Genomic DNA, 19,001 nt, shown 5'->3' with positions numbered 1-19,001 from the left:
AAGAATGACCCTCATCGCTCCCTTCTGGCCGGCTCTCGATTGGTTCACAGAGGTGCTGGAGTGGTTAGTGGATTTTCCAAGATCGCTTCCACTAAGGAACGATCTTCTCAAACAACCCCACTTCGACAGGTTTTCACAAAAACCTCCCCGCTCTAAGTCTGACCGCCTTCAGACTGTCGAAGGACTTGTCAGAGCAAGGGGCTTTTCACGAAGTGGCGAAGGCTATTGCAAGAGCCAGAAGAGTCTCCACTTCTAAAGTATATCAGTCGAAGTGGGAGTTGTTTAGAAGATGGTGTAAGGAAAAGAAAATATCCTCCTCCAGTACCTCTGTAACTGAAATCGCAGATTTTCTCCTATATTTGAGAAAAGACTGTAACCTGGCAGTTTCAACAGTGAAGGGTTACAGAAGTATGCTGGCCTCAGTTTTTCGACATAGAGGGAATAGATCTGACAAATAATAAAGATCTTCATGACCTTATAAGTCTTTTGAGACCACGAAAGAACATGTAATCAAGAAGCCTAGCTGGAACTTGGATGTGGGTCCTCAAGTTCCTAATGTCGGAAAAATTTTGTACCGTCTCACGCAGCTTCGTTTAGAGACTTAACAAGAAAGTCTTTATTTCCTTTTTGCGTTAGCAACAGCCAAGAGAGTTAGCGAGTTGCAAGCTTTGGAAGGTAAAGTGGGGTTTAAGAAGGATTCAGCGATTTGCTCCTTTAAACCATTTTTTCTAGCGAAAAATGAAAATCCCTCAAAGCCTTGGCCAAGAAGCTTTGAGATAAAAGGAATATCTTCATTAACAGGGAGAGAACTAGAAAGGACTTTGTGTCCAGTCAGGGCACTCAAGTTCTACTGGAGAAGAAGAAGTTGCTGAAAGGTACAGAAGAAAGTCTTTGGTGCTCTGTAAGAGATCCGAAAAGAGCTATTTCTAAGAACGCCCTTACATTCTTCATAAAAGATGTAATAAGGGAGCTCACCTTAAATGGCGAAGAAGAGCATCTCAAGGTTCTCAGAGTGAGAGCTCATGAAGTGAGAGCCATAGCGACGTCTATGGCATTTCACAAAACATGGTCGCTTCAGACTCTTATAGAGTCGACATTTTGGAGATGTAATTCTGTGTTCGCCTCGAATTACCTAAGAGACGTTAAAATTTCGTATGAAAAGTGCTTTGCTCTGGGAGCGTATGTTTCGGCGAATTCAGTGCTGTGAGAAGGGGCTGAGGCTAATCCTTCCTATTTAGTTTAAGGCTTAAATTACTGTTTATTGTGGTTGTTTTTATTGGTTAATTGTCGAGGAATAGGGACCCTCTTACAATTCATAGATTGTAACAATACTAACATGGTCAGGTGATCGGGATTGCTTCAGTGCTCTTTGTGATTTGTTTTATAACCTTAACTCTGTCATGTAAGAGGGCGAGTCTCCATTGATATGACAAAAGGTCAAGGCTCTACCATGTAAGTGGGTCAGCCCCCATTGGTACGATCCAGTATAGGCTCTGTCGCGTAAGCGGGCTAGCCCCCATTGACACGATCCAAAGAGTTATTCAACCATAGGTTCATTCCTCGTTGAAACTCTTGAGGCAAGCAGACTCATCGACAGTAGTCATGAAGTCTTCAGCCCAATCAGTAGGAACTATGGATTATGTTATCCAAGAACATAGTTGGTTGTTTTTTCCCTGTTTTTTAATGTATTTAGTTTAGTATTATTTTGTTTTTAGCTGTCTCTTGCCCGCCACCAAGGGTGCCAATCAGCTAAGTATATATCTGCTGGGTAAGTTACTTGTACAAAAATGATATTGTTAAGATACAATAAAGTTTTGTACATACTTACCTGGCAGATATATACGATTAATGGCCCACCCATCCTCCCCTCAGGAGACAGGTGGAAGAGAAATTATGGCTTAGAAAACGGGAATAGTTCCAGACCCCGCCACCCAGCGGCGGGAATGGTGGATCACCTGACCTACCTGTCGCGTGTGCCGCGAGTTTTGAAATTCTGTCGGGACGACCGAGTCTATAGCTAAGTATATTCTGCCAGGTAAGTATGTACAAAACTTTATTGTATCTTAACAATATCATTTTTAGAATAAAAATTCCATTTCTCTGTCGGTTGAACGGACAACACCTATTGTTCGTTCCTCCATCTTGGATTTCTACTCGTTTGCCGAGAATTTGGATTGGTTTTTTGGTGACGTATTCTATTTTTTCTCTGGCTTGGCATACGCTTATTGTGGACTGTTTTTTGCGACTTTGGTTTTGACTACTCTTTCACGATGTCTGACGCTGAAGGCTTCACCTATGTTTAGAGTTTGCAGTAGGGAAGGTTGTAAGGTTAGGCTGCCTAAATCGGCATTAGATCCTCATAGTATTTGCGCTAAATGCAGGGAGAATGAATGTTCTTCTTTTAATAACACCTGTGTTGAATGCGAGAACCTTACGGAGCTTGAATGGAAAGACTTATCATCATATGTTAGGAAGCTTGAGAGAGATAGAGTGAGAAAGGCTTCAGCTAGGTCATCTAGTAGATCTTGCTCTTTAGAACAAGAAGTTAACTCTCCTACTAACGATTTTCCCTTAGCCTCAGCTGCTTCTCCCTGTTCTGAATCCAAAGATTCTTCGTCAGAGAGGGAAAATGTTAAAGCTTCAATTAAGAAACTTCAAGCTCAGCTACGAGCTCTAAACCAAGGTAAGAGTGGTGATAGTGCTTCTGCAGTGTCCCCCAGTGCAGTGGAGGGGGCGTCTGACCGGTTCCGGTCATTGCTCCTAGGCCTAGACCGCTTCCAAACTCCCAGGACCAGGGGGAGGAGGAATGTCGAAAGCCGCAGGGAGGATGCAGAACATCCCCAACGGTCAGGCGTCCCTTCGGCAGATCCTGTTGTAAAGTCCAGGCTGCCTCGGATTGCCGCAGAAAAGGCGTCCTAAGGGAGTGTGTTTTTTTCGGCCTCAGACTCTTCCTCTCCTAAACGAGGATGGAGTTCGGCCTCTCTTTCGCGCCCTTTGAAGAGAGCCTGGAAGGCGCCTAAAGGAGACGCGGCTGATTCCAGCCCAGAGCGTTTTCCCGAGGATTGGCCTTCGGGACCTAAGAAGACTAAACAAGAGGAACCTTCTCTTCAGGATCCTACGAAGAGTTTTTGTTTAATCTGCAAGAGCAGGTTAGCTTCTCTAGTAGGCTCCTTTGCTAAGGACTCGACAGGAGGAAAGATGTTTCGTCCCTGTTAAGAGTTCCGCTAAGCGCCCCTCTTCGTATAGGAGAGAACCCTCACAATATCCGGGCGTTTAATTTCGCCTTCGTCGAGAGACTCGCTGATAGGAGTTGTTCTCCTGAGAGAAGAGTTCTTTCGCCCTATAGGCTGTCTTCCCCGAAGCGCCTTCTGAGACGCCGCGAATCGAGCAGAAGTCTCGATCGGTTTAGGTTTAAGGAACCGGAAAAACTGATTTAAGTATCAGGATCCTTTGGGTCTGCAGGACCAGGAGCCAGACAGGCGCAAAGAGGCAGCAAGACGCAAGAAGGGCGTCAAGAGCCTCTCAGACCACAGGATTCAGGACGTCAGGATTCTGCTAGAAGGCAGGAATCAGGACGCCATGAGCCAGGACGCCATGAGTCAGGACGCCATGAGTCAGGGCGCCAGGAGTCAGGGCGCCAGGAGTCAGGGCGCCAGGAGTTAAGACGCCAGGAGGCAGGACCGCCAGGAGTACGTTAGGCTCAAGAGTTAGGGCGCCAAGAGCCTGTTAAGCGTCATGAATCAGGACGCGGGGATCTTTTCAAGCGCCCCCCTGCAATCAGGGCGCCAGGAGCCTAGCAAGCGCCACGAACCTGGCGAACCTAGACAACAACAAGAGTCTAGTAGGCGCAAGAGTGTTTCTGACAGGCAGGAGCCTCACTCTTCCGTATAGAAGTGCTAATGTTTCAGCGCTCCCCCCTTCTCGGGAAAGGAGTTCTTCTCCCGGGAAAGAGCCAGATCACTCCCAAACGGTCCTCCTTCTGTGGATCAGTTGGACCGCAGGTATCGGAAGACGACGAGCCAGTAGATGTAGCAGTTTCTGACTACAAGAGACTTTCTCTTTTGCTGCTAAAGGAGTTCGGAGACTCCCTTCATCCTTGCTGACCCTCCTTCACCAGGATCGTTGATGTCTAGCACAAAAGCTCTCAAGTCGTCTTCCTTCGTCAAGATGCGCCCCGCTCTTTGTATGAAAAAGGCATTAAAGACTTTTTCAGGGTGGTTGACTTCCAGAAGGGAAGCGGGCAAAGACAGTTTTTTCCTGCCCTCCTTCCAAGTTAACAGGCAAACCAGGAAGGTGGTACGAGACCAAAGAAACCTATGGGTTAGGCCTTCCTCTTACGCAGATGCGGATTTGCGTCCTAGTGGACTCTTCTAGGAGGAAGTCTTTGCTGTCTGCTAAGGCAACTTGGGGGATGTGTGAGCTAGACCACCTTCTAAAGGGCCTCTTTAAAACCCTAGAAGTCTTCAATTTTATGGACTGGGCTTTGGGAGGGGCGTTAGCTAAGAGAGCTCAGGACACTGACTTTGTTTCCATGGAGGAACTTTCGAGCGTCCTGGCTTGCCTGGACAGAGCGGTCATGGACGGTTCCGTAGAAGTTGCCTCTCTTTTTGGAACGGGAGTCTTAAAGAAGAGATCGGTCTTTAGCTCTTTTCTAGCAAGAGCAGTATCACCTTTGCAAAGGACATCTCTTCTTTTTTGCACCGTTATCCCCGCACCTATTTCCACAGGAGACTGTTAGAGAGGTTTCTAATCTCTTACGGAGAAGGCAACTCAGGATCTCCTCACGCACTCAGCCAAGAAGTTTTAGGCCGGCAGTGCCTATAGAGAAAAAAGAGAGACCCTCTTTTGTACAGCCCTTTCGAGCGTCCTCCTCTTCTAGAGTCTTAGAGGTCGCAGACCAGATAGAAGGAGTAGACCATCTAGAAGGTCCTTCGGGAAGTCTAGATGAGCAGGGAGTCCTCCAGACGAAAGTAGGCGCCAGACTACTCCACTTTGCCAAAGTCTGGGCGCAGAAGGGAGCGGACTCTTGGTCCCTCTCTACTGAAAAAAAGGATACTTGATCCCCTTCAGGGAAAATCCTCCCATTGACGACAACTCCAAGGGAGTTGACTGCAAGATACTCGGATCCGGTCCGAAAGCTTGCTATTTTGCAAGCAGTGGAACAGATGATTTCCAAGGAAGCGGTAGAACTGGTTCAAGATCTCCATCTCCAGGATTCTACAATCGGCTATTCCTGGTACCGAAAGCATCGGGGGGATGGAGACCGGTTCTAGACGTCAGTGCCCTGAATTTTCTTTGTATTGAAGAAGAAATTTTCAATGGAGACGTCTTCCTCTGTTCTATCTGCTCTTCGTCCAGGGGACTGGATGGTGTCCCTGGACCTTCAGGATGCGTATTTCCATGTGCCAATTCATCCGGCAGCAAGGAAGTATCTGAGGTTCATGTTCCAAGGGAAAGTGTTCCAGTTCCGAGCGATGTGCTTCGGACTTTCGACTGTCCCTCAAGTCTTCACGGACATCATGAAGAATGTAGCTTATTGGCTACATCTGGAAGGGATCAGGATCTCGTTATATCTGGACGATTGGCTAATAAGAGCCCAATCGGAGAAAAAAAATGTCTGGAGGACCTATTAGTTACTCTAAATTTGACAAAGTCCCTAGGACTTTTAGTAAATCGCGAGAAATCCACCTGCTGACTCCCCAGCAGAGTATTGTCTATCTGGGGATTCAGATGGATTCTCGGGATTTTCTAGCGTATCCTTCGCAGGAAAGGAGAGAACGCTGCTTAGAAAAGGTGGCAGTCTTCTTAAGGAAAGAAACATTGTTCTGCGAGGGAATGGATGAGCTTACTGGGGACCCTCTCCTCGATGGAACAGTTCGTTTCCTTAGGAAGACTACACCTACGACCACCCCTTCAATTTTATCTGAAGGAGAAGTGGGATTGGAAGTCCAACAATCTAGGAGATACATTTCCAATCTCGAAAGGGATCAAGGAGAATATCCGTTGGTGGTAGATCCACAGAAACTAAGCAAGGGAATCTCCCTTCGCTTACAGAACCCTCGCCTAGCGTTGTTTGCAGACGCCTCAGATTCAGGGTGGGGAGCGACCCTAGGTTCGGAAGAAGTGTCAGGCACTTGGGCAGGAGAACAAGTCCTGGCACATAAACAAGAAAGAACTAACAGCCATTCATCTAGCTTTAGTTCATTTCGAGGAACAGGTCTCAGGTCTGGGGGTTCAGATTCACTCGGACAACACAACAGCCCTCGCTTATATAAAGAAACAAGGGGGGACGCATTCCTTTTCCCTGTACGAATCAGCAAAGGATCTGCTGATTTGGGCTCAGGAAAGGAAGATCTCTCTCCTCACAAGGTTTGTGCAGGGAGAGAAAAATGTCCGGGCAGATCTGTTAAGCAGAAAAGAACAAGTCCTACCCACGGAATGGACTCTCAATCCTCAGATTTGCCAACAACTTTGGCATCTGTGGGGAAGGCCCAATATAGACCTGTTCGCGACCAACAAGAATCACAGATTAGAGACCTATTGCTCCCCGATCTCGGATCCACAAGCAGTAGCAGTAGACAGCTTTCTGCTAGATTGGACGGGCTTGGACGCATACGCCTTCCCTCCTTTCAAGATAGTAGGGGAAGTATTGAGGAAGTTCGCTTGCTCGGAAGGAACAAGAATGACCCTCATCGCTCCCTTCTGGCCAGCTCTCGATTGGTTCACAGAGGTGCTGGAGTGGTTAGTAGATTTTCCAAGATCGCTTCCACTAAGGAACGATCTTCTCAAACAACCCCACTTCGACAGGTTTCACAAAAACCTCCCCGCTCTAAGTCTGACCGCCTTCAGACTGTCGAAGGACTTGTCAGAGCAAGGGGCTTTTCACGAGAAGTGGCAAGGCTATTGCAAGAGCCAGAAGAGTCTCCACCTCTAAAGTATATCAGTCGAAGTGGGAGTTGTTTAGAAGATGGTGTAAGGGAAAGAAAATATCCTCTTCCGGTACCTCTGTAACTGAAATCGCAGAGTTTCTCCTATATTTGAGAAAAGACTGTAACCTGGCAATTTCAACAGTGAAGGGTTACAGAAGTATGCTGGCCTCAGTTTTTCGACATAGAGGAATAGATCTGACGAATAATAAAGATCTTCATGACCTTATAAGGTCTTTTGAGACCACGAAAGAACATGTAATCAGAACCTAGCTGGAACTTGGATGTGGTCCTCAAGTTCCTAATGTCGGAAAAATTTGTACCGTCTCACGCAGCTTCGTTTAGAGACTTAACGAGAAAGTCATTATTCCTTTTTGCGTTAGCAACAGCCAAGAGAATTAGCGAGTTGCAAGCTTTGGAAGGTAAAGTGGGGTTTAAGAAGGATTCAGCGATTTGCTCCTTTAAACCATTTTTTCTAGCGAAAAATGAAAATCCCTCAAAGCCTTGGCCAAGAAGCTTTGAGATAAAAGGAATATCTTCATTAACAGGGAGAGAACTAGAAAGGACTTTGTGTCCAGTCAGGGCACTCAAGTTCTACCTGGGAGAAGAAGAAGTTGCTGAAAGGTACAGAAGAAAGTCTTTGGTGCTCTGTAAGAGATCCGAAAAGATCGATTTCTAAGAACGCCCTTACATACTTCATAAAAGATGTAATAAGGGAAGCTCACCTTAAGTGCGATGAAGAGCATCTCAAGGTTCTCAGAGTGAGAGCTCATGAAGTGAGAGCCATAGCTACGTCTATGGCATTTCACAAAACATGGTCTCTTCAGGCTCTTATAGAGTCGACGTTTTGGAGATGTAATTCTGTGTTCGCCTCGAATTACCTAAGAGACGTTAAAATTTCGTACGAAAAGTGCTTTGCTCTGGGAGCGTATCGGCAAATTCAGTGCTGGGAGAAGGGGCTGAGGCTAATCCTTCCTAATTTAGTTTAGTGCTTAAATTACTTTTTATTGGTGGTTGTTTTTATTGGTTAATTGTCAGAGGGAATAGGGAACCCTCTTACTATTCATAGATTATAACAATACTAACATGGTCAGGTGATCGGGATTGGCTTCAGTGCTCTTTGTGATTTTTTAATAACCTTAACTCTGTCATGTAAGAGGGCGAGTCTCCATTGATATGACAAAAGGTCGAGGCTCTACCATGTAAGTGGGTCAGCCCCCATTGGTACGATCCAGTATAGGCTCTGTCGCGTAAGCGGGCTAGCCCCCATTGACACGATCCAAAGAGTTATTCAACCATAGGTTCATTCCTCATTGAAACTCTTGAGGCAGGCAGACTCATCGACAGTAGTCATGAAGTCTTCAGCCCAATCAGGTAGGAACTATGGATTATGTTATCCAAGAACATAGGTTGTTTTTTCCCTGTTTTTTAATGTACGTATTTAGTTTAAGTATTATTTTGTTTTTAGCTGTCTCTTGCCCGCCACCAAGGGTGCCAATCAGCTAAGTATATATCTGCTGGGTAAGTTACTTGTACAAAAATGATATTGTTAAGATACAATAAAGTTTTGTACATACTTACCTGGCAGATATATACGATTAATGGCCCACCCATCCTCCCCTCAGGAGACAGGTGGAAGAGAAATTATGGCTTAGAAAACGGGAATAGTTCCAGACCCCGCCACCCAGCGGCGGGAATGGTGGATCACCTGACCTACCTGTCGCGTGTGCCGCGAGTTTTGAAATTCTGTCGGGACGACCGAGTCTATAGCTAAGTATATATCTGCCAGGTAAGTATGTACAAAACTTTATTGTATCTTAACAATATCATTTCTTGTACTGAAACAATCGGGAGGGTGGCGGCCGGTCTTGGACGTAAGTCGTCTAAACCTCTTTATAGAGAAGCAGAGGTTCAAGATGGAGACACCTCAGTCAGTTCTGGGGGCCTTAAGACCTGGAGATTGGATGGTATCACTCGACCTTCAGGATGCCTACTTTCACGTCCCGATACATCCCCAATCTATGAAGTACCTTCGGTTCGTCCTGAAAGGGAAGGTCTTTCAGTTCAGGGCTCTTTGTTTCAGACTGAGTACGGCCCCATTTGTCTTCACCATCTTAATGAAGAATGTGGCGAGGTGGCTCCATCTTTCCAACATCAGGATCTCGCTCTATCTGGACGACTGGCTCATACGAGCCTCTTTGCAGACCCGGTGCCTGAAGGACCTGCAAACGACTCTGTCTTTAGCTGCGTCCCTGGGACTTCTGGTGAACTTCGAAAAGTCACATCTGACCCCAACACAGTCCATCGTGTATCTGGGGATTCAGATGGATTCAGTGGCTTTTCGGGCTTTTCCGTCCCAGGAACGTCAGCAACAAGGCATAGAAAAAGTGTCAGCCTTTCTAGGGAAGGATTCATGCTGGGTGAGGGAATGGATGAGTCTGCTGGGGACCATTTCCTCGCTGGAGAAGTTTGTTTCCCTGGGGAGGCTACACCTCCGACCTCTTCAGTTCTTCCTGTCGGACAGCTGGACAGACAAGGACAAATTCGACATGATGTTAACCATCTCAGAAGAGGTAAAGAGCCATCTAAGATGGTGGCTCGCTCCGTGGAAGCTCTCAGAGGGCATATCCCTCAAGCTTCAGAACCCCGACCTAGTGTTGTTCTCCGACGCGTCATCCACGGGGTGGGGAGCAACACTAGGGGGGGAGGAAGTGTCAGGCACCTGGAGAGGGGAACAGGTAGCCTGGCATATCAACTTCAAAGAGCTGGCATCTGTTCAGTTAGCGCTCCAGTTCTTTCAGGACAAAGTCTCCCGTCGAGTAGTCCAAGTCAACTCGGACACACAGCCCTGCATACTTGAAGAAACAAGGAGGAACACACACTCGCTCCCTGTTCACTCTAGCGAAAGAGATTCTGCTTTGGGCGAAGGCGAGAGAGATCACGATCTTGACAAGGTTCATTGCCGGAGTCGAGAACGTCCGTGCGGATCTCCTCAGTCGACAAGGACAGTTGCTGCCGACAGAGTGGACCCTCAATCAGGACGTATGCCAGGAGCTGTGGGGTCTTTGGGGATGTCCTTTGGTGGACATTTTTGCAACATCAAGAACGGCGAGACTTCCTCTTTACTGCTACCCCGGTTCTCGATCCGGGGGCAGTAGCAGTAGACGCCCTTTTATGGATTGGACGGGCCTAGATCTCTACACGCATTTCCGCCCCCTTCAAGATTCTGGGGGAAGTGATGAGAAAGTTCGCAGCTTCGGAGGGGACGAGGTTGACGTTAATCGCCCCCTTTTGGCCCGCAGCGAACTGGTAAACAGAGGAGATGTCATACCTGGTGGATTTTTCGAGATCTCTTCCGTTAACCCCTTCTTTACCGGGTGGGTGAGCAGAATGTAAACATTGCGTTGCTGCCGAACTGAATCTCTCGGTAGTGACTCAAGTTTGGAGGGGTGCCGATCGTAAAAAATATTTGCCAAAATACACTAATCAAGACAGGCTAATGAAATTATCAGGTATTATTAGCACTATAATAAAACGCATATTCTCTGTTAGTTTTATCATCCTACAGGGAAAATATGATTTTATGAAAAAAAATGTGAAACTCAGTGTCCCTTGTACAATGGGACACTGGTGGTCGGTGAGAAAAACTACGGTCTTGAATAGAAATTCGGTCTTACAGAATGTTGGTATATCGCACCTGGAACATGCACATAAAGTATTATCAAAATAGAACCGTAAATAAGCACGTAATAACAAAAAAAAGAGCAAAAACTAAAGCGAAAGCCCCGCCAATAAATATGGAAATCGCAAATTTGTTTTATAGTATATCTTTCAAAAATTGGTCAATGTATTTTCTACGTTTTTCTAAGATTAGTTTCATCACAGAAAACAACTTTAGGGGCATCAGGGGTATCTAAACTAATTTTTCAAGTTTCTTGTCCTCAGAAAAAATCGCTTTTTCTCTGGTTTGGTTTTTTTATATATATAAAGTTACTATAAGGCTTTATTTCTACCTTCATTTATCTGGTGTTCATATCTTTTATTTTGTAAAATGTAATGTGAATAATAAATAAATACAGTAAATGATGATACAACTGGTTTTTTACTTGGGTAGAAGTTATTACATGTTTACGCTTGTCTGGTTTTGTGATTTTTTGTTGAGACGCAGTTCATCTGTCACCTACACACTACTATAAGCAATAATAATATTTTTTTGGGTTCATCATACGTCTGGCATCGTGTCATACTGTTTATTTTGCTCCAAACTCTTCAAACCGAAATTACAGAATGATTGGAAGTCCCTATCTGAAAAGAGGAGTTTTGGTGGTACTACGCATACCACCTTTATGCACCCGGTGCGGTGTAGTAGACTTGAATGGTGGTACCCACCTACCTCCAAACAAACTTTCGGTAATGAAGAGGTTAAGGAGAGATCTACTCAAACAGCCCCACTTCGAGAGGTACCACAAAACCTCTCCGCTCTGAGTCTGACTGCGTTCAGACTATCCAGAAGTTGGCCAGAGCGAGAGGTTTTTCGAAACCTGTGGCTAAAGCTATCGCCACCGCGAGGAGACCTTCATCAATCGCGGTTTACCAATCGAAGTGGGCAGCTTTTAGAAGCTGGTGTAGAAAGAAAGGAGTTTCCTCTACCACGACCTCTGTGAGCCAGATCGCCGACTTCCTACTTTATCTTAGACGAGATCTGAAGCTTGCAGTGTCAACCATTAAAGGCTACAGAAGTGTCTTATCTGTGGTTTTTCGCCATAGAGGTCTTGACCTTGCTAATAACAAGGATCTCCATGATCTATTGAGATCTTTCGAGACCACCAAGGTGCCGCTACCAAAGTTACCTTCGTGGAACCTGGATGTGGTCCTCAAGTTTTTAATATCAAGTCGCTTTGAACCTCTTTACTCTACATCTTTGCGAGATTTGACGAAGAAAACTGTATTCCTAACTGCTCTGGCGACGGCGATGAGAGTTAGCGAGATACAGGCTATTAGTAAACACGTCGGCTTCAAAGGGCATAATGCGGTCTGCTCTTTGGGTATGTCTTTTCTGGCTAAGAACGAAAACCCTTCCTTATGGTGTTCGGTCAAGAGACCAAATATGCCCATGTCCAAGAATGGACTGGCATTCTTTTTAAGAAACACCATAAAGGAGGCGCACTCTTCTTGCAAAGACAGTGACTTTAGGCTGTTAAAAGTTAACGCGCATGAAGTAAGGGCTATTTCGACGTCGATAGCCTTTCAGAAAAATATGGCCCTCAAAGACATTTTAAGTGCCACTTTTTGGAGGAGTAACTCAGTGTTCGCCTCGCACTACCTACGGGAGGTGAGAACGACATATGAAAACTGTTACTCTCTTGGACCATACGTCGCCGCAGACACTATTTTGGGGGCAGGAGGTAGCGCTCATCCTTTCCCATAGAAAAGGGTAGGTGAGTTTTAATAATTGTAATGTTTATGGTTGTAGGGTCGGCCGCCGAATGCGGTCGTCCCTTCTTTTAGCCTTTGGTATATGGGAGTATTTTGTTAGGCTAACTTAGGTGGTGGTTTTGCCTCGTTGCCCTCAGAAGTATGGTCATGGTCTAGTCACATTGTGGTCTCGTCCCCGTTGACAGATCATCTAGAGCGCACCAACTACACAGGTCACTACCTTGTTGGTAACTCTAGTGAAGCAGATGCAGGCTTGGGTGACAGTAATCACGAAGTCAGCTATGCTAACAGGTAAGGAACCAAGATGTCAATCATCTACATTTATGTGTTTCCTAAAATCCTTTTCTGTCTCTCCCACCGCCAAAGGTGGGATTCAGCTATATATATATCTGACAGGTAAGTTTCATGAACAAAATGATATTGTTAAGATACAATAAAGTTTGTTCATACTTACCTGGCAGATATATATATAGCTGTATTCTCTGAAGTCCGACAGAATTTCTAAAAACTTACGACACACGTAGTGGGAGTAGGGTGGTTAGTACCCATTCCCGCCGCTGGGAGGCGGGTATCAGGAACCATTCCCATTTTCTATCAGATTTCTATCTCCACTGTCTCCTGAGGGGAGGTGGGTGGGTACTTAAAATATATATATCTGCCAGGTAAGTATGAACAAACTTTATTGTATCTTAATAATATCATTTTAGCAAACAATAACTTGACTGGTTGAGAAGAGAAGTAGTGGTGGAGGATAGAGCAGCGTGGAGGCAATTAAATTGTGGGTATGGGTACTCCTAGACCATTAGGAGTAGACCAAAATGATAGATTAAATACCAACAATCAGTTAGCAATGTAGTTCCTGACCAAAATTATGGTGAATATTTTATATGTTGGGAGAAGCTTGTCTAGCAGTGTATCACTTATGGAGTATAATCTAGTGAAAGTGTAGCTTCCAACCAGAGCGTAATGAAAAATTGCATAATCTATTTTTTTTTTATTATTTTATTATTTTATAGCTGTTTGTGTTATATATTTAATAATATTTTAATAGCCTTATTTCCAGTATCTGTTGTATAAAACATGGAGGAAAAATTTGGTTGGCAGGGGACAATTGATATGTTGTCCTCCTGAATAAAAAGTTGGGGGTCATGTGCCCTTCCTGTCCCTCCCACAGATAGCGCCATGATAAATTTGCCTAGACATAAGCCACAAGAGGCATATGTTTGTGTCTGTGTGTAAGAGAGAAAGAGAGAGAGAATAGTATATTAGCTACTTGAAAAGTAGAGTATCATTATGTTTATGTAGCTCATTAGTTTTTCTTTTATGTACTTGAGAATTGATGATACTTTGATTTCAGGGTTCAGCAGTATGTTGGTGTGGTGGAACATGCAGTATTTGATGAATCTAGTGTACCTGCACGCAGAATCATTGTTGCAACTGCCCACAATGTCTTAGCCGCTTTGTCTACAAAAAATGGTATGTATGTCAGTTCAGTTCTCTCACGGGTTGTAATTGATGTAATTGATATTATATGGGATGAGCCATACCTACTGTTAAAGATAGCTATATCTTTGCATCAGGAGATGGGGTTGGCATTCAACACAAAAAAAAGATTGCTTGGAAGAGTCTGGTTCACCTGTTCTCCACCAGGTGTCTTAAATGTTTTAATTTTCATCTGAATTCCTCTTGCTGGCATTGTGTGGTGCACTGTGCATTCACTAGTTTGGATTATTGTACTCTGGATGTCTTCAACTGACATGGCAATAGGCAAAAAACATCAGGTTTTGCCAAAATGAGTTGTGTTAACATAGTAGATTCAATAGAGTTAGGGTGTCGCACAGCTTGTGCCAGTTGTAGGATGTGAAGATTAGGGGCAGTAGTCAGATGAATTTATGAAGAAATTTGTTAAATATAGGAAGCATATAATTCAAACTAGATGTAGGTCTTTTACCTCTCTTTCTCCTTCATTGCCAGCTGTTTCTAATTACCCTTCTCCCTCCCATGCTCTAGCTACACTTAAGTCTACACACTTAGCTCTACCTTCTGTCCCACCAACCCCTCAACCCCCCATTAGTTCAGGAAGAGCATATTCTGAAGTTGATGCACGATGTTTGTCTTATTTTAGAGTTTGTTAACCCTTACTGGACGGGTAAATACATTGATATACAGCTCCTCAGGCCGGTAAACTGTGAGGTCAGCCAATTTATGAAAAAAGTACATCAATGGAAAAAGGAAGATATGCAAATGCACATGGTGAAAGAAAAAAATTCTAAAAAAATTTTCCCTACCTTTTACAAGAAATTGAAAATTACTATTTATTTACAACCCCTTGTTGGGGCCTCTTTTACAAGACAATCGTAAGTTTTACCAACTTTTATATGTTTTTTCTAATAAATTATTTTATTTTATATTGTAAAATTATAATTACAGCCTGCACAATATCAAAACAGATAAGAAATAAAATCAGTAACAAATTCCAAGCATATTTGTTGAAAAATATTTATGTAAATTTACCAAGAATGAAGATTCAGTAATTTTTTTATTTTTACATGTTTTTGTAATATTTCTTTACTCTTTTCTTTGCAAAATTACATTTACAACCGACATACTATCGTAAAAGACAAGAACAAAAACCAACAGCAACCCCTTGGCATATTTACAAGCAAATTTACAAAAAGACGTCATGTGAGACAGATGCAATATATTCCCCCTTGATGTCAGAAGCAGAACTGAAGTCCTGAGACACCCAGATTTGTGATTTTAGCCAGTGTAAAAGTTGCCATTAGTGAATTTATGGGCTATAAAAGTATTGGCACCTCTTCCCCACCTGATCCTTTCCAAATCATTGGCACGTAATATTGTTTATCTTCAGCATCAATCCATCCACCACCCCAAACCTGTTTATTACTACTTCTGAGGATCAATCCATCCATTAAGGGTTAAGAGTCTGAATGAATTTGTTTTGGGAACCAATTTGTGTACCCCCCAGAATATTCTTTCTTATTTGCTATTGCCTTTGAAAGGAAGGGTATCAGTGTCTACCTAACCTAAGGAAAACTGACACTTGCTGCCTCCAGGTTCCTGTAGGAGGCTGTCTGTAGGCCATTTGGAAAGTTTGGCAAGACTTTCAGACAGAACCCTGGGTGTTGGAGGTACTCATCCCTTCTCTGATTCTTTCTCTTCCACCAGCTTCTATAGTCTCTCATGTTTATCTTTAACACCACGTGAAGTTCATAGTCGTCCTAAAGGAAGTCAATTCTCTGTTAGAAGAGGTAATCGAAGAAGTGTTGGCGGTCACCTCTACTGATGGTTCATCACCAATTTGTGCACTTGTATATTTACTAAAGCAGAGGTTGGGCAGACCTCCAGTCAGTTCAGAGTATACCCAGATTCCCTCCCACCAATGGGTATCTTATGTAAGACCAAAGGTTTGTATTTTTGTAGGAACAGAGAGAAAAATTTTTAAGAATTTGTATTTTTCCTAACTTACTCATCAATATCATGATGTCCAGGAATGCAGTAATTATAGAGGTATAAAACTAATGCCTCACACGTTGAAGATTTTGGAAAGAATAATAGATAGCAGGCTGAGAGAGGAAGTTAGAATAGGGAAGGAACAGTTAGGATTTATGAAGGGAAGCGGGACAACGGATGGAATATTTTGCATAAGGCAGCTAATGGAGAAATTCAGTGAAAAACAATGAGACCTGCATCTGGTATTCATAGACCTTGAAAAGGCCTATGACAGAGTGCCAACGCAAGAAATATGGAGATGTTTGAGGGAGAAGATGGTGCCGGAAAAGTATGTCGATGTACAGGAATGTGTATACTAGAGTGAGGAGTAGTGTTGGAGAGACGGATGGATTTGAGATAGGAGTTGGATTACACCAGGGGTCAGCACTTAGCCCGTTCATCTTCAACATCGTGATGGATGTAATGACCAGGGATGTTAGAGAAGCAGTGCCATGGTGCATATTATACGCGGATGACATTGTGTTGTGTTCAGAGGGGAGGGAGGAGTTGGAGGGGAGGTTGGAGAGGTGGAGAGCAGCACTTGAGGAGAGAGGAATGAGAATAAGCATGGACCAAGAGGTTAGACACCGAATTCAGGTAGGATGGAATAACTGGAGGTCTGCATCAGGGGTCCTCTGTGACAAGAAGGTCCCTCTGAAATTGAAAGGAAAGTTCCATAGGATGGTGGTCAGACCAGCAATGTTATATGGAACAGAAACAGCAAGTATGAGGAAAACAGAGGAGAAGAAGATGGATGTAGCAGAAATGAGAATGTTGAGATGGATGTCGGGAGTAACAAGGGAAGATAGGATTAGAGATGAGTATATAAGAGGATCGACAAAGGTAGCTGAAATATCGAAGAAAATACAGGAAGGAAGGCTTCGATGGTGTGGACACCTGTTACGAAGGGAGGAACGCCATGTTGGAAGACATACGATGGAAATGGAAGTGCGGGGTAGAAGGAAGAAGGGAAGACCAAGAAAGAGATGGCGTGATTGTGTAGGGGAAGATATGGAATTGAAAGGTATAAATGAGAACGAGGCACAGGACAGAAATTGATGGAGACTACTCATTCGCAATGGCAACCCCATATAAAAATGGGTTTAAGCTAGGAAGAAGAAGATTTTTCCTAACATACAAACCTTAAGTTCTTTACATGAATGGCCCACCTAGCCACCTCTCTTATCTGGTACCTGGGCTGGAAGGTAAAATGGAGTGCAGACCAACAGGTGGGTGGGGCTTTTTCCTGCCTGTTGATAGTTAAATCCCTTGTCAATAAGTTCAAATGCCTGTTAAAAGCTCACATCGGTGAGTGGTGTATTGATGTTGATAAGTGGTTAATGCCGCCGTTAAGTGGTTTATTGGAGCTTATGTCATCGTAAATGTAATCTATTACCATAGTTATTGTGATGATGGATTTGGTTATCAATGATTTTCAGTTACAGACACTGGCCCAGGAATGGAACCCCTGCCATTAACCGGAGACTGTACTGTACAGTTTTTCTAAACCAAGCAAAAGAGCAGACTTGGTCTTGGAGTGTGGTTTGGTTTGAAGTTACATCATTTGTATTGGAGGGTACTTTTTTTTATCAATAGGATTCTCTTACTTATGACTCATTTGGTGGGTGGTTGGACCCAGGCACAGGGATCTCATTAACACTGCTTTTGCACAGGCGGCTTTATCTGTAAGGCAGCTTTTACTTTGTCAACTCAAGAGAGGGATCCACCTTCTGGTGCCAGTACTGTCCAGGAAGGATCCCAGATGAGGTAAGAATGTTTTGGGTTTTGTGTAAGGAACTTTTAGTTTGCTTGGCTGAGGATATTTTTATCTAGCTGCGCTAACCCACCATCCTTCTCTCAATGTGGGAATCAGCTATCTTTATCAGTTAGTTTCATCCCAAATAATGTAAATATTTATGATACAGTTCATTATTTGGATACATACCTATGTCAAGTACAACCCGGCCATCCTTCCTTCAACTTAGTAGGTTATCAAGAAGAATTCTCAAGAGAATAATGCATTCAAGACACTCCAGTTAGGAAGCAGGGAAACTAGACAGTCATCTGGGTTAGCCAATCAGTCTTCTTTATTTTCAATGCCTTCCACACCTGATGGTGCAGATATATAGAGCTATCTTAACAGTAGGTAAGTATCCAAATAGTAATAAATTTTACATTCTTAGTGAGTATTGTGTAATCTACTTGAATTTCTCTGCAGTTTCCCCTTCACTCATCAGTAAAAACTTGTCTGTCCTTATATTACTGTACTTCTGAGCTGTTGGGGCTGCTTGCCTGCTCTAGAAAATTGGCCATGATGTCATCATCATTCTTTATTAGGTGAGATTGTTTGGCGTCATGTTATGGAAGACAGCGATGGTGAGGGCATTGACCTCTTGGTCAGTAAGGGATCGCAGATTACAATTGTGTCGGGGAACCTCCTTCGCACGTGGGATTCGGTTTCAGCAGCGCTCATTGAAGAAATACCTTTGGACCATGCCTCCTCTCTCTCTGGGTAAGTTTCATCCATATTTTGGTCCATATTATACATTCACTGTAAATTTGTTGAAGAGCCATGCTTTTCATCAACTGCAGTTTGAAAATTATCTAAATGTTTAACTTTTTCAGAGTACTGATGCGAGCAGTCAGCTTAACAGAAAATGAAGTGGTCTTAGCTGAATTGGTTCCAGGGTCACTGGCAATGACTACACTGGATCGATCTTCTGGGGCTGCTTTGGATCATGCCACAATTGCCGCACCATGGTTACATGACAAGACGAAGTAAGGTTATTCAGTATAGATTATTCACTGCTTAATGAATACTAATGCAGTAATATATTATTTGTTTAAATTCAAGTGATACAGAGGACAGATCTGTGTTTTTATGCATTACTACTTTTTGGAGAATCAAGTAAAATAAGATTTGTTCATGAAACTTACCTGACAGATATATATATAGCTGTATTTTCTGAAGTCCGACAGAATTTAAAAATTCGCGGCACACGCAGTGGGCGGCCAGGTGGTAGTACCCATTCCCGCCGCTGGGAGGCGGATATCAGGAACTATTCCCATTTTCTATTCATATTTTTTTTCTGTCGCCGGTCGGTAAACAACTGTTTTATGCATTCA

General features: G+C 43.7%; 1 protein-coding gene across 1 annotated transcript in view; it reads left to right on the top strand.

Annotated features, from left to right (window-relative positions):
* The window catches only part of LOC135196578 (uncharacterized), a 43,421-nt gene extending 24,764 nt beyond the window's left edge, over positions 1–18,657 (top strand). The window contains exons 4-6 of the mRNA XM_064223419.1: positions 13,720–13,838; positions 18,213–18,387; positions 18,501–18,657. Coding sequence (XP_064079489.1) covers positions 13,720–13,838; positions 18,213–18,387; positions 18,501–18,657 — 451 coding nt within the window. The remainder of the gene's footprint in view (positions 1–13,719; positions 13,839–18,212; positions 18,388–18,500) is intronic.
* Positions 18,658–19,001: the final 344 nt, after the last annotated feature.

This window comes from Macrobrachium nipponense, chromosome 18, assembly GCF_015104395.2.
Source record: "Macrobrachium nipponense isolate FS-2020 chromosome 18, ASM1510439v2, whole genome shotgun sequence".
Classification (NCBI taxonomy): domain Eukaryota; kingdom Metazoa; phylum Arthropoda; class Malacostraca; order Decapoda; family Palaemonidae; genus Macrobrachium; species Macrobrachium nipponense.
Note: the sequence above shows the minus strand (reverse complement) of the source record. Positions and strands in the feature narration are given on the sequence as shown.